Source organism: Chelonia mydas, chromosome 15 (assembly GCF_015237465.2).
Source record: "Chelonia mydas isolate rCheMyd1 chromosome 15, rCheMyd1.pri.v2, whole genome shotgun sequence".
Lineage (NCBI taxonomy): Eukaryota > Metazoa > Chordata > Testudines > Cheloniidae > Chelonia > Chelonia mydas.
The window spans coordinates 2039633-2055565 of record NC_057856.1 but is presented as its reverse complement, the minus strand read 5'-3'; the positions used below and the strand labels follow the sequence as shown (position 1 = coordinate 2055565).

The following is a 15933-nucleotide window of genomic DNA, read 5'->3' as shown; positions in this document are numbered from 1 at the left end:
ATGGTACAGTCAAACAAAAGCCAGGAGATTCCAAGGGCTCCAACACGTGCATTCTCCTGCAAATGCTTCTCCAGCTCTTGGCTCCTACCGCTGCCTTTGGGGAGTCTCTGCTATGCTTTGTTCAGAGACAGCATCTAGAGACAGACCCTTCATTATTAGCAGCAGTCTGTGCCCATTGCTCTTGCCTTTGACAAAATCAGAAATTGTATAGTGCGAGTCTGCAGCGTGCACGAGGGCTGGGTCTACTTCAGCCACATCATCGCCTTTTCAGAGAGTATAGGCCTGGATCCTCTAGCCTCTCTATATAATTAAGTCATAAGCAACTCATCCTGGTCACCCTCTGCTATCTTCTCCAGCTCAGTGGCAGCTGTGACATTACGGCCCAAATTCTTCACAGAAATATTATATGAATATGGCATAACTAAGATATGTTTTGTGAAAGATGGGTTGGAAACCTATCATGAGAAAGGTTATGATTTACTGAATGTGATTAACTGAATGTGATTATCCAATTTGTATGCATGTATCATTTCTGTATCTGGAATTAGAAATATTGACTAAGTAGTAATTACAACCATGTTTTCACCTGGGGAGTGCCCAGACAGTATGCAAACAGCCTGGATGGACTATTAGGAAGGACAATAAGGCTTCGAAGATACTAATCTCCCTCCTTCCTGAGAAGTTTCCTGGGATGCTGCTTTGACACTGCAGGGTCATGTGATCATGTCACCTGGTACAGGATATCATCTTAAATTGCTGGTATTTTTCCACAGGATGGGAAACAAAGGATTCCTGCCATATGCAAATCCTATTTAAGGCTGGGGAGTGAGTTAATCTGGGCTCTTCTCCACTGTCTCCCCGCACAAGAAGGAAGACTGCTGAAAACACCTGAAGAAACAAGGGAACTAAGCTGGGGGAGGCAGGGGCTGAGCCCAGGCGAGAAAGGGCAGCCTGTGAAAGGAATCCCTGGAGATTTAAGCTGCAAGCGGTGCAGTTTACCTTCAAGAAACTCTGCAACCTGCTTGAAACAACATTTAGGGTGAGAAATTATTCTTTGTAGCCACTATTCCTTAGTCTATTAAGCTTAGCTTGCATGTTTTGTTTTATTTGCTCAGTAATCTGCTTTGATCTGTTTGCTATCCCCTATAATCACTTTAAATTTACCTTTTGTAGTTAAACTTGTTTTTTGTCTATTCCAAAATCCAGTTTGTATAATTCATGACTGGGGGAAGAGGGGCAAAGAGCTGTGCATATCTTCCTCCACATTGAGGGAGGGGGAGAATTTTATGAGCTTATGCTGTATAAATCTCTATACCGTACAAGACAATATAATTTTGGGTTTACAATCCAGAGGGGGTGTGCACCAAAGTGTCCCCCGTCCTCCCACAGAGAGCTGATTGTAGACTGTGTGTGATTCTACAGCTGGAAGGGGGCTTCCGTGTCCCTACCTGTGTGTGTGCTGGAAGGGGGCTTCCGAGCCGGTCACAGCAGCACAGAATAAGGGGAACCCAGGCTGGTGGGACAGGCGGGCTCAGTGGGACCCCAGCACATCAGGTGGCACCCCGAATGGGGGGAGGGGGAGTGTCCAACCCATCACAGCAGCCTTTAGCTGACAATTACTGCCAGAGATGCCATTATTTCCTGTTTGTGACAGTCCCCTCCCTGCTATGCCGAGATACAAGAAGGAAGGGGACTTCAGCACATTACAATGCAACCAGGAGCCTAGCTCTCCCTCCTGCCAAGGGCCCTTCACTAAAGACGCTGCTCATTCGAGAATCCTGTCTCATTCAGCCCTACTGTTCTCTCCATCTATGGGTGTTGTCACATACTAGCATCAGAGAAGCTGAGTCATGAGGAGAGAGGTTAGAGCCAGTTGAATATGCTAATGCATGGATCCAAAAAAATCACTTTAAACTTCTTGCCCGGTTATCTGATCTCTCTTCTGGGGCTTCATCCCATCTTTGGATCTTGAGGCTCAGAGCTGTGGCTGGCTTTCCTGTACCCCAACTTTATTCTCACAAAAGACACCACCCCTGTTTCATGTACAGTCCAGCTCAGGCCAGGGATTCAGGCACAAAGACTGTCAGCCTCACAGATAACTGACAGCCATCCATGTCTTAGTGTGTTGCAAATCCCAGACTTCATGCGGCCTCCCTCACATCACTGGGAATAACTGTATGGCTGGCACACAAGGGGTTTGCATTGGCTCCAATTTCACAAAGGACTTAAGCACGTGCTTAAGTCACATGGAAGTCAATGGAACTTGAGCATGCGCTTAGCTGCTTTCCTAAATAGGGTCTTAAAAAAGGGGGCAGGTGCAGAAAGATTTCCCCAGAACACGACCTCCTTTCTATCAGGCCCTTGAAAGGCTTGCTAGACTGAGCAGCAAAGCAAGCTAGCAAGCCTGGCCCCGTGAGCAGTTGCTCAGGCTCACTGGAGCAGCACTCAGAGGAGCGGTCAGCAGGTGGTGCTCACGTACTTGTTCGGGTACTTGCGGAAGATGTCCTTGATAACCACAATGGCTTCTTGCACCACATAGTTGACTTTGGTCTGGATGAGGTCGAGCAGCGTGCTGACGCAGCGCTCCGCTGATTGCTGTTCAGAGAAGAGAGGGACATGATCGATCAGCAGCAAAGGAGAACAGAGAACTGACAGCCCCACCAGGGAGTCCCACTGCGTTTGGTGCGTCCCTGGAGATGGAGTGAGAGTGGTACCAGCAGCAAGGCAGAACTTCTGGGCACAGAAAGCAGAGGCACTTGTGTCCCCTCCGACAGTTCCTGTACACACTAGAGGGATGCAACCTCACCTTGTTTCAGCGGAGCTCTTCACACATACCAGGAGCTCCTTGTAGCCTCCATCCACTCTACAAGCTCACTGGAGGTCACCCTCTCATCCCCCTCTCTTGCAAAAACTCCCTGCAACTCCCCCCACCACGCTCCCGACAGCCAGGGGCTCTTATGCTCCCCATTTCCTCCTCCTTCCACACACCAGAGGCTGTGTGCTCTCTTAATTACCCTTTTCCCCCATACCATTGCCCCCCATTCACTCCCTCGGCAGGGATTCCGTGTGCCCCCATTTCTCCCCTACACTCATACCAGGGGTCAGCACTGTTCCTCCCATGCCAGGGTCTCTGCTCCCCGCATTTCTCCTCACTTCCAAGTTTCCACTTTTCCCCTCCCACACGGTCCTCATTTCTCCCTCCCCAATTCTCCACTCCAGGTCTCTGCTTCCCTCCCCATACTTCTGTGACACTCAGTACTCCCATATTCACCAGAATGATATAATTATGAGGCAACTGTGATATAATTGTGATGTATCTTATATAAAATATGTCATGTGAGGCATCAATGGAAAAAGTTATGGTTTGCTCAATAGGTTTATCCCATTTGTATGCACGTATCATTTTTGTATCTGAAGTAATGAATATTGACTATGCATCTGTATTTCAAAGGTGCTTGCTCCTGGATAACTCCCACAAGTTACTTTACATCTAGTTTAACCAGCACATTGTAAACAGACTATTCAAGGTAATGGCTTATCAACAAAAACAATGGGCCATGCATAAATGCTGGAATTAAGGGTGTTGGGAGTACTACCACACCCCCTGGCTTGAAGTGGTTTCCATTATATAAAGGGTTTACAGTTTGGTTCAATAGCTCTCAGCACCCTCACTATAAACACCATGGCCCCTTTGATCGACAAACAACTATAAAAATTGTTCCAGCACCCCCTGAGGCCATCGGGAAAGCTTATCCTCATCTGATGGACTTTCCTGTGGACACTTCAATGAGTATATGAGTAATGGCTGCTATGACTAATCGAAGCATACAAGGGCACGTGACTAGATCATGTGATATTGGACTCCATCTTGTGCCTGTACTTTTCCATTAACTGTGCTGGGGATTTTGCTTGGAACAAAGAAGGTCCCTCCACATGGAAGAAGCTATAAAAGGGGGAAGTGACACCACCACTGGGCCTTACTCCCCCTACAACTCAACACCTGGAAACACCTTAGAAACAAAAACTGAACTGGGGAAGGTGGTCCCAGGTGGACAAGTAGGAATCCCAGCCTGTGTATGAAAGATCTGTAAACTGCCTGTGCCATCAGGGTGAGACACTGCTTGATTCAAATACTGTCTAGTGTATAGAACTTAGATTGTGATTTTGTTTATTTCTTAGGTCACCAACTTTGATCTGTATGCTATTACTTATAATCACTTAAAATCTCTCTGTAGTTAATAAATCTGTTTTATACTTTTTACCTAAAATAGTGTGTTTGAAGTGCAAAAGAAAATCTGCTCACTAACAGGAGCTGGTGCATTGTCCTCTCCACACTGAGGGAGGGAGGGGGGACTGGGTAATAAACTTACTCTGGTCAGGGCAAGATGGTACAGCTCTGGGGTCATAGGCTGGGGGCTGAAGCCTCTCTATTGTTGAGTGACTGGCAAAGGCATTAATGTAACTGCAGCTGGGTGTGTCCCTGCCTGTGTAAATGCTTGTGTGAGTGTCCGAGTGGGAGAGGTCTGCAACTTGTCACAGTATCACAGTGAATAAGGCAGCCCAGTCTGGTGTGACAGAAGGCTCAGCGCTACCCAAGTTCCGGGTTGCACTCCAGGGAAGTCTGTCAACTTCCCAGACTCCCTTGCCACCATTTTCTTGCAGATCCTTGCTCCCCATGCCCCCATCACTAAGTCCATACCCACCCCTTTAAGTCCCTGTTCTGTTAAAAATCCAAAATTTCAAGGAGCATTCTAGGGAAATTGATCAGATACAGGGTTCCAAAGTTATCACATGACAGATACATGTCTACAAGTTAAGTGTAGGGCCTTGCTTTGCTACGGCAGTGACTCCAGCCACATTAGGTAGAGCACTATACTAATGACACAAACAAGCAGAGCGTGTCCCAATCATTAGCAAACAAACTCAGTTTAACAGTTGCCCTCTCTATGAGAAAGAACCCACTTGGGTTCTAGCCCATGAAAGCTTATGCCCAAATAAATGTGTTCGTCTCTAAGGTGCCACAAGGACTCCTCGTTGTTTTTGCTGATACAGACTAATGCGGCTGCCCCTCTGAAACCTATGGGGAAAGAGAATATTAATCTTTTCTTCATCTCACTTTTAACACAAAATTTAAGCCTGAGCCACATGACATGTTGCCTATATGTGGCACTTCTTAATAAATGATGTAATTGTTCATTTCTCACATTTCTATGCCAGCAGAGGCTTCCTGTCCTGACTACCACAATGGCCATGGAAGACTCTGAAGCCTGCCAGATGTCTATGTTAAAGGCAAAGGCTGGGAGTCTATAATTTTATTAACATTGTTCATCTGAGATCACTGAGAGAAGAGTCAACCACAAGGGGAAAAAGTTCAACAGCCGAGCCAAATACTGCACATGGTAAGAAGCCCCAGTTCAGAAGAGGATCTCGCAGCCGCAGAATGATTGGATTTGTGTAACGAGAGCTCCAGCCTGGGCTTACTAGGTTCTCACTCAGATTCACACACTCACGGTGGATTTGAGTGAAGGAAGGCCAAGCTAGCTCCAGGTATGCCTTGTTTAACAGTTTATTTCCAACATGGCTGGGTTGCTATTGCCAAGCTATTTCTCTAATTTGCTTTAGAGTATTTGGCATTAATACACATAATTTAACATCTGTCAAATAAAATTCATCCTGAATTTGTCTATAAATAGGTGGCTTGGAGACAACACAAAGCCATGGGGAAGCATCCGGAATTTCAGGAAGGTTCGATAGTCCTTTCCTCCAAATTACTCCTGAGTGGGAACAAAGGCCTCCGACACACCCAAGCGAAGGCTTAGCTTAATCCCAAGTCTCCTACAGTCTCTCAACAAGTCAAACTGTTAATCACTTGCTTCACTGACGAAGCTTATCAATACATATTTCCCTGTCCAGTCTGTCACAAGCAATAGCCATCTTAGCTCTGGGTCAAAAGGCCCAAGGATGCAGTAGTACCAGAGCACAAGCCTTGACAATTGAGACTACTGCATGGATGGATTAAATAAATTCCATGCCCCTCTCTAGAAGTACTGATGGAAATATACCTCCCGGAACAACTGCAGCCCCACCTCTCTCGAGCTCGCAAAAGCAAAAGCAAAGATTCTCCTAGATCTTGTTCCTCGAGGCTGTAAGTGCTTAGCACTTTGAGCAGAGGAGAGAAGAAGAGGGGACGTATGGAATCAAGCATGGGACGATTAATTCAATCCAAATGTGAAGTTACACCTTTTTGCACCCTACTTCTGAATCTGGCCTCCTGCAGTTAGGACACAATTAAACACAGTACATGAGGAACAGCTGATGCATGAGGGCACATCTAGAGGAACTATGTCTGAAGATCACCCTTCCCCTCTCCCCCAGAAGGTGTAGCTTTGATTTGTTACACAGCTCAGGCTTGAATTTCTTTAAACTAAACCCAGCCCCAGCTTTCCCCACAGGAGAGAGGCTTCTCCTTGTCATGCTGGCCAACACATCCTGCCACTCACCTCAACCTTGATGGCACAGCGGCCGATGGCTCGGACTGCCTTCCTCACAAAGTCCACATCCACTTCTGTCGCATACTCCTTCAGCTCCGCAAGCACCTGCCAGGGAGGGCAGAAAGGTGAGCCCTGTCCCACCAGGCAGGAGTCACCGGAGCAGATGCCCCTGCCCTTTGGCAGTAGGGGGCCAGGATCCCTCAAAAGGGATGTGATAATGGGCTGCTAAACAGCCAGAGGCTCAGGCTGACAAAACATTCTTGACAGCATCGTGGTCTGCTGGCTTCAGAGGGCACAGTTTGCCAATGTTCTGAAGAGCTACACACCCTTAGTATCTCATTAGCCACAATATTCATAAGCCGAGACTAAGTAAAACCCTCGCAGAATGCTAACCAGATATGGCTGCTTGACAAGGCTCCCCCTTGGTATTTAATGCTGGCTGAAAGCAAGGAAGCTTGCAGTGCTACTCTTAGGTAACGAGGAGGCACGGAGGTAAGGAAGCACATGCTACTGAGGTGTGCGTGTGCATAGGCAGGGCACAGGCGTGAAGCAGAAATTTCCAGCTCTCCCACTGTAATAGTGAAGGTACAGTGCTGATGCTGGTATGGCAGGGGACGTGAGAGACAAAGGGGATTGGGATCGTGGATCCTTCTAGAACTTGCTTAGCTCTCTCAGCAGGCATCGGTCTGCAGAGAATGCTGGAGGGCAGCAATGCTAGAGAACTCAGCCCCCGCCCCTGAAACTGGTGCTGGAAAAACGGACTTTTACCAGGCGGACAGTCCAGCCCTCCTTGGGACGAAGACAGGGCTCTGCCCTTAGTCCAGCCCACTTTAAATATCGCCAGCCCTGGGGTTTCTATCACTGCCCTTGGGAGAAGAGTCCCCAGTCTAGGGCCAAGAGCCAAAGGCTGAACTCAGAAGGGGAGTTGTTCCATTGGCTTCAGTGGGCTTTGGTTCAGACCCTACCAGAGCTCTCCACTATGAAATTCCCACTCCCACGAGTAACATTGTCAACTCCTTGGTTTAGTGTCACACAATCATCACCCCCTTCCCCCATTTCACCAGCCAGACTAGGTTTTCTAGTCACAGTTTATACCTTTCAGGAACTTGCAGATTGTTACACCAGACCAAAGGGTGACCATGGGGAACAACCTTCCCACAGCCTGCTCCATCCAGCAGGCACAAAGTGGGCTGGATCACCTGGGGAGGAGGGCTGACCTGAGCAATGTTGGCCTGGGAAGCCAGACGGATCATGATGTCCAGTTTCTCCAGTTTTACGTAGATGGGGTCGTTGTACTTCACAAAAAACACTTTCATCTCATGCTTCAGGATTTCAGGCCTGGAGGGGGAGACAGGCAGTGTTAAATGGCACTCTAACTCTTTACATTTTATCATGTGAACCAGCAAAGAGCCATTTTAAAATCCAGTGCTGATCCCCCCAGCCCCATGTGCTGAGGATGTCCAACATGCACCTGTGTCAACATAACTGCTTCCCAAACCTCAGAGCCTCGTGGTGAGGTTGGGAGTGACTCGATGGTTTTAGCCGCACGCTGCTCCTCTTCACCATTCCCTCAACCTTCCAAGTCTGAAGGAGCACACCCAGCTTGGATGGGAACATGGGATTTGCTAGGTCAGGTCATTCATCTTTCAGGTCCAATATCCTGCTTCTGGCAGTGGCAGTACCTGAATCTTTTGAGATAAGTGACCCCCGCAATTCTCCCTTCTAATGCAGCTAGCTGCATTGTACAATGCTGTACATGTGGGAGGGAGGCAGAAAGAGAGAAATATGCTCTGACCCCTGCAATCATCTGATATCCTGAAACATAAAACTGATTCCCTTTTGAGTTAGCTAGAAGCGTTGGTCGCATGCTGTAGCTGGTGCGTAGAGAGGGCTGAAGAACTGACCAAGACCTTGTGATAGAGGATCTTAACCACAGATGGCAGCACAATAAAGCTTCCTGAAAGCCTTGAGTAGCACAGTGCCCACCACAAGGAGAGTCCGATCTAGCTGGCCACTAGGCTCCATCTCGGTATCAGTGCTCAAGAACAGTACTGAGCAGGGCATCGCAATTGGGGGGAAAAACAGCTACAAGTTTGGAGATAATTTATACAATCCTCCCCTCCTTCCCCAACGCACACTTTTCTCGAGGACAACAGGGTTATTTCTGCAGCAGCAACTGCTTCTGGGGTTTGCACAAGGCAACATGGAAGGGCTGAGGATAGAAAACTCTTGGGGACTTGTATGGCCACCATTACCATAGCATCTGAGCTCAATCAATCTTTAGGCCTTGTCTACATTAGAGTTTTGTAGACAAAAGTTAAGCCAACATACAGCAACCGCTTTAATTAAACCGCTGTTGCATGTCCACACTATACTCCTTGTGTTGGCAGAGCACATCCACACTAGCAGCTCTTGCATCGACAGAGCAGTGCACTGTGGGTAGCTGTTCCACTAACTGGCTGCACAGTGCTTTGGGAAAGGTTTGCAATGCCTCATGGAGTAGGTACAGCATTACATGATGCAGATTTCTGAACCCATCATTCCATGGGCATCCTACTAGATTGCCTTGCCAGCTGCTTTTCAACGGACGTGTGTGGTGGGGAAGTGTGTGTGACAGGGAGCGTGTGTGTATGTGGGGGGAGAGACAGAGTACATGTGTGTTGTGGGAGCGTGAGTGTGTCAGCATGCTGTCTCTTAGTTCAGACAGCAGCCGGAACCAACCAATCCTGAGGCAGGGGGAGGGGGACACCCACCCTCACATCAGCCCCCGCCTCCTTCCCTGGCTCAACACAGCTCTGCAGTCTCTCTCTTCTTATCCCTGAGCTGCAGCAGCCTCCTCCACCTGCCGCTGTGTTCCTAGTGCTGGGGAGAGCAGGATGGTTCTGAGATTCCCTCCCAGTTCTCCTACATCCTCCTCAGCCCACAGACCAAGGTAGCAAAGGCTCTCCGGCCTGGACTGTTTTGCTGCTGGAAGCTGCATGCTCAGCATATGGGCTCTCCATGCTGAGGAATGTCAAAGCTTCCTGGACCTTTGAAAGGGGAGGGGTGCATGCCTGCAGGGCAGCAAAGTTCAGATCAGTGAGCAGGACAGTCATGGTGGGCATTGTGGGATACTGGGGGAGGCCAGTTACGGCGACACAACGAACAGCAGCATCTACACTGATGCTTTCCCGCTTTAACTTTGCTGCAAAAAGCTCTATGCCTCTCACTGACGTGGTTTTATTTTGTTGGCACCGACCCCTGGCAGCTCCCATTGCCCCGGAACGGGGAACCGCAGCCAAAGGGAGCTTCAGGGGATGTACCCACAAGGAAGGGCAGCACACAGAGCCCTCTGCTCCCCGTCCCCCAGGGGCCGCAGGGACGTGGTGCCGGCTGCTTCTGGGAGTGGCGCAGGGCCAGGACAGGCAGGGAGCCTGCCTTGGCAGCAGCTTGCGCCGCTGTCACCCCGGAGCGGCTCCAGGTAAGCAGCACTGGGCCAGAGTCCAAAGCCCTTCTGCACCCCAACTCCCTGCCCTGAGCTCCCTGCTCACTCCGCACCCCTGCCCTGAGCCCCCTCCCACACCCAACCCCCTGCCCCGCATGCAATTTCCCCATCCAGATGTGGCCCTCGAGCCAAAAAGTTTGCGCTCCCCTGCACTAGACCATCAGTCCTCTCCAAACTGAGAACGGGACTGGTTTTTAGATTAACAACCTATTAGCTGACCCACCTTTCTCAGTTCTATTTGCTCTCCACTTCCAGAAGAAGCTTCTAATTTCAACATGCAATAATGGCTAGGAAAGAAATGTAAACATCTGATCTGGACTCTCCCTTAACCACTGGTGGACAGAACTCACCATCTAGTTATGGTTTACAGTGGCTGGTTAGTCTTGTAGAGCTTGTAAGGAAGACGCTGTCTACATACCTGTAGCCTGTAACGCCCCATTGGACATAGGCAGATTTTAGAAGTTGCATGAAGCAGGAAAGGGCGCTTTCAGATATTCCTTTATTTGAAAAGGAACAGCTACGTTTTAAAGAGCGACACAAAAATGATTTTTCCCTAAGTCAATAGACATTTGATAACTGAAAAAGAATTTGACAGTTGTATCATGTACAGCATAAAGCATGAGAAGGCAACCAACAGTACACACTTCACTTGGAGAGTGACGCTTGTATCTAAAGATATATCTACACTGCAATCACAGGGTGTCATTAGAGCTGGTTCAGACCTAGCTTTGACCTGGCTAGTTCAGATACCACTGCAGGGAAGCCATGACAGCGTGTGCTTCGGTGGCTTCCCTGCTCCAGGCCCTGAAATAGCTCAGTCAGAGCTTGGCTCTGCCCCGTGAGCTGCAATGGCATCCTGTGATGGCAGTGTAGACAAACCCTTAGTTTCTAGTCCATTTCATTTCTTGATTCACAGCGTCTCTGGGATTCCAGCACTGCCGAGGAAAGAGGCAGGATTCTACCGGGATTTAAAGCAAGCCCATGCCAGCGATTGTCATCACTGACGTTCTGAAAGCTCAAGCTGTACATCTGTAACTGGACTATCACAACGGGGGCTGGGCCACGTATATTGCGTTCTGCTGTGTAGCTTACAAAGTAATTTATATTCAGGGCATTCGATTCCTGGGTGGTTAAGGCCCCACTGCTGAGGTCTGAGCAGGGAGAAGGGTTTGTCTGAGGCCAGCCAGGCCTGGCACAGAAGAGGAGCTGACTGTGCCTCCCTACCCTGCCTCCCTGCAGCATTAGACGGCTGCATCTCACCTCTTCTGCACAATGAGGTTGATGTTGCGGAGAGCCACGTACTGCAGCTCAGGCTCCGCCGAGAGCAGCGTGACCAGAGGAGGAGCCAACTTCTTCAGCAGGGTGCCATAATAATCCAGGTCCTTTGACAGCATCTCCATGAACTTCATCAGCACTTTCACTGCTGACAGGACCACAGCAGAGTTGGCATGGGACAGCCGGGGCGTCACCCGTTCACAGATGCTGGGAGGGGTGCGGGGAGAAGGGAGAACAAAAAAAGCAAATACAAAGCCACTGGATAGAAAAGAGTTTTAACCCTTAAGACAAAACTTTGCAAGTACCACCAAGGTTACAAGCCTGTGCCAGTATTTGGTTCACATTAGGGACTACTTTCAACCATTTCTTTCATGCTTTGCTGCCCTGAAAGTAATCTGGGCTCACAGTACTGCTGGAGGGGCAAACCCAACAATGGATCAGAGATAGGGTCCTAAACTTGAGCCCTCACTGCCAGTGCTGGTGAACTAACTCAGCCAGTAAAGAAAAGTATCTCATGCCACTTCTGAGCCATCACCTCGAGGTGACCTAGAAGCCAACACACTCAGGAAGAAGCAGAGTCTAGGTCTCCTTGATTGAACAGAACAGCATAACAGTGGACTCTCAGATAAAGAACAGGAAGAGATATGCCCCAGGGAACTAGTGATACTTACTCCTTGCACTGGCCAGGGTATAAAAACCAGGGTTCTGCAGGGAGACCTGGCACTGGAGGGATGTGGTCTATATGGTCTACTCATTTAAAGAAGCGTATAGGTCCCATATAGCTCAAGAAACTAAGAACATAAGAATGGCCGTACTGGGTCAGACCAAAGGTACATCCAGCACAATATCCTGTCTACCGACAGTGGCCAATGCCAGGTGCCCCAGAGGGAGTGAACTTAACAGGTAATGATCTAGTGATCTCTCTCCTGCCATCCATCTCCACCCTCTGACAAACAGAGGCTAGGGACACCATTCCTTACCCATCCTGGCTAATAGCTATTAATGGACTTAACCTCCATGAACTTATCCAGTTCTCTTTTAAACCCTGTTATAGTCCTAGCCTTCACAACCTCCTCAGGCAAGGAGTTCCACAGGTTGACTGTGCGCTGAGTAAAGAAGAACTTCCTTTTATTTGTTTTAAACCTGCTACCCATTAATTTCATTTGGTGGCCCCTAGTTCTTATATTATGGGAACAAGTAAATAACTTTTCCTTATTCACTTTCTCCACACCACTCATGATTTTATAGACCTCTATCATATCCCCTCTTTTCCAAGTTGAAAAGTCCTAGCCTCTTTAATCTCTCCTCATATGGGACCCGTTCCAAACCCCTCATCATTTTAGTTGCCCTTTTCTGAACCTTTTCTAACGCCAGTGTGTCTTTTTTGAGATGAGGGGACCACATTTGTACGAAGTATTCAAGATGTGGGCATACCATGGATTTATAGAAAGGCAATAAGATACTCTCCGTCTTATTCTCTATCCCTTTTTTTAATGATTCCTAACATCCAGTTTGCTTTTTTGACTGCCGCTGCACACTGCGTGGATGTCTACCCCTTCCTGCTTCTCCACGTGGGCACCAATGATACTGCCAAGAATGACCTTGAGCGGATCACTGCGGACTATGTGGCTCTGGGAAGAAGGATAAAGGAGTTTGAGGCACAAGTGGTGTTCTCGTCCATCCTCCCCGTGGAAGGAAAAGGCCTGGGTAGGGACCGTCGAATCGTGGAAGTCAATGAATGGCTACGCAGGTGGTGTCGGAGAGAAGGCTTTGGATTCTTTGACCATGGGATGGTGTTCCATGAAGAAGGAGTGCTGGGCAGAGACGGGCTCCACCTTACGAAGAGAGGTAAGAGCATCTTTGCCAGCAGGCTGGCTAACCTAGTGAGGAGGGCTTTAAACTAGGTTCACCGGGGGAAGGAGACCAAAGCCCTGAGGTAAGTGGGAAAGCGGGATACCGGGAGGAAGCACAGGCAGGAATGTCTGTGAGGGGAGGGCTCCTGTCTCATACTGGGAATGAGGGGCGATCAACAGGTTATCTCAAGTGCTTATATACGAATGCACAAAGCCTTGGAAACAAGCAGGGAGAACTGGAGGTCCTGGTGATGTCAAGGAACTATGACGTGATCGGAATAACAGAGACTTGGTGGGATAACTCACATGACTGGAGTACTGTCATGGATGGTTATAAACTGTTCAGGAAGGACAGGCAGGGCAGAAAAGGTGGGGGAGTAGCACTGTATGTAAGGGAGCAGTATGACTGCTCAGAGCTCCGGTACGAAACTGTAGAAAAACCTGAGTGTCTCTGGATTAAGTTTAGAAGTGTGTGCAACAAGAGTGATGTAGTGGTGGGAGTCTGCTATAGACCACCGGACCAGGGGGATGAGGTGGATGAGGCTTTCTTCTGGCAACTCGCAGAAGCTACTAGATCGCACGCCCTGGTTCTCATGGATGACTTTAATTTTCCTGATATCTGCTGGGAGAGCAATACAGCGGTGCATAGACAATCCAGGAAGTTTTTGGAAAGCGTAGGGGACAATTTCCTGGGGCAAGTGCTAGAGGAGCCCACTAGGGGGGGCGCTTTTCTTGACCTGCTGCTCACAAACCGGGTAGAATTAGTGGGGGAAGCAAAAGTGGATGGGAATCTGGGAGGCAGTGACCATGAGTTGGTTGAGTTCAGGATCCTGACGCAGGGAAGAAAGGTAAGCAGCAGGATACGGACCCTGGACTTCAGGAAAGCAGACTTCGACTCCCTCAGGGAGCGGATGGGTAGGATCCCCTGGGGGACTAACATGAAGGGGAAAGGAGTCCAGGAGAGCTGGCTGTATTTCAAGGAATCCCTGTTGAGGTTACAGGGACAAACCATCCCGATGAGTCGAAAGAATAGTAAATATGGCACGCGACCAGCTTGGCTTAATGATGAAATCCTAGCGGATCTTAAACATAAAAAAGAAGCTTACAAGAAGTGGAAGGTTGGACATATGACCAGGGAAGAGTATAAAAATATTGCTCGGGCATGTAGGAATGATATCAGGAGGGCCAAATCGCACCTGGAGCTGCAGCTAGCAAGAGATGTCAAGAGTAACAAGAAGGGTTTCTTCAGGTATGTTGGCAACAAGAAGAAAGCCAAGGAAAGTGTGGGCCCCTTACTGAATGAGAGAGGCAACCTAGTGACAGAGGATGTGGAAAAAGCTAATGTACTCAATGCTTTTTTTGCCTCTGTCTTCACTAACAAGGTCAGCTCCCAGACTGCTGCGCTGGGCATCACAAAATGGGGAAGAGATGGCCAGCCCTCTGTGGAGATAGAGGTGGTTATGGACTATTTAGAAAAGCTGGACGTGCACAAGTCCATGGGGCCGGACGAGTTGCATCCGAGAGTACTGAAGGAATTGGCGGCTGTGATTGCAGAGCCATTGGCCATTATCTTTGAAAACTCGTGGCGAACGGGGGAAGTCCCAGATGACTGGAAAAAGGCTAATGTAGTGCCAATCTTTAAAAAAGGGAAGAAGGAGGATCCTGGGAACTACAGGCCAGTCAGCCTCACCTCAGTCCCTGGAAAAATCATGGAGCAGGTCCTCAAAGAATCAATCCTGAAGCACTTGCATGAGAGGAAAGTGATCAGGAACAGCCAGCATGGATTCACCAAGGGAAGGTCATGCCTGACTAATCTAATCGCCTTTTATGATGAGATTACTGGTTCTGTGGATGAAGGGAAAGCAGTGGATGTATTGTTTCTTGACTTTAGCAAAGCTTTTGATATGGTCTCCCACAGTATTCTTGTCAGCAAGTTAAGGAAGTATGGGCTGGATGAATGCACTATAAGGTGGGTAGAAAGTTGGCTAGATTGTCGGGCTCAACGGGTAGTGATCAATGGCTCCATGTCTAGTTGGCAGCCGGTGTCAAGTGGAGTGCCCCAGGGGTCGGTTCTGGGGCCGATTTTGTTCAATATCTTCATAAATGATCTGGAGGATGGTGTGGATTGCACTCTCAGAAAATTTGCGGATGATACTAAACTGGGAGGAGTGGTAGATACGCTGGAGGGGAGGGATAGGATACAGAAGGACCTAGACAAATTGGAGGATTGGGCCAAAAGAAATCTGATGAGGTTCAATAAGGATAAGTGCAGGGTCCTGCACTTAGGACGGAAGAATCCAATGCACCGCTACAGACTAGGGACCGAATGGCTCGGCAGCAGTTCTGCGGAAAAGGACCTAGGGGTGACAGTGGACGAGAAGCTGGATATGAGTCAGCAGTGTGCCCTTGTTGCCAAAAAGGCCAATGGCATTTTGGGATGTATAAGTAGGGGCATAGCGAGCAGATCGAGGGACGTGATCGTTCCCCTCTATTCGACACTGGTGAGGCCTCATCTGGAGTACTGTGTCCAGTTTTGGGCCCCACACTACAAGAAGGATGTGGATAAATTGGAGAGAGTCCAGCGAAGGGCAACAAAAATGATTAGGGGTCTAGAACACATGACTTATGAGGAGAGGCTGAGGGAACTGGGGATGTTTAGTCTACAGAAGAGAAGAATGAGGGGGGATTTGATAGCTGCTTTCAACTACCTGAAAGGGGGTTCCAAAGAGGATGGCTCTAGACTGTTCTCAATGGTAGCAGATGACAGAACGAGGAGTAATGGTGTCAAGTTGCAGTGGGGGAGGTTTAGATTGGATATTAGGAAAAACTT

General features: G+C 48.6%; 1 protein-coding gene across 13 annotated transcripts in view; it reads right to left on the bottom strand.

Moving 5' to 3' along the window:
- AP1B1 (adaptor related protein complex 1 subunit beta 1) overlaps nucleotides 1–15933 on the bottom strand; it is a 78587-nt gene that overhangs the window by 23144 nt on the left and 39510 nt on the right. For all 13 annotated transcript variants that reach the window (XM_037879067.2, XM_043529884.1, XM_043529885.1 and 10 more), the window contains 4 exons: nucleotides 11236–11457; nucleotides 7709–7829; nucleotides 6501–6596; nucleotides 2480–2595 (listed from right to left, as the gene is read on the bottom strand). In XM_037879067.2, the coding sequence (XP_037734995.1) occupies nucleotides 2480–2595; nucleotides 6501–6596; nucleotides 7709–7829; nucleotides 11236–11457 (555 nt within the window). The remainder of the gene's footprint in view (nucleotides 1–2479; nucleotides 2596–6500; nucleotides 6597–7708; nucleotides 7830–11235; nucleotides 11458–15933) is intronic.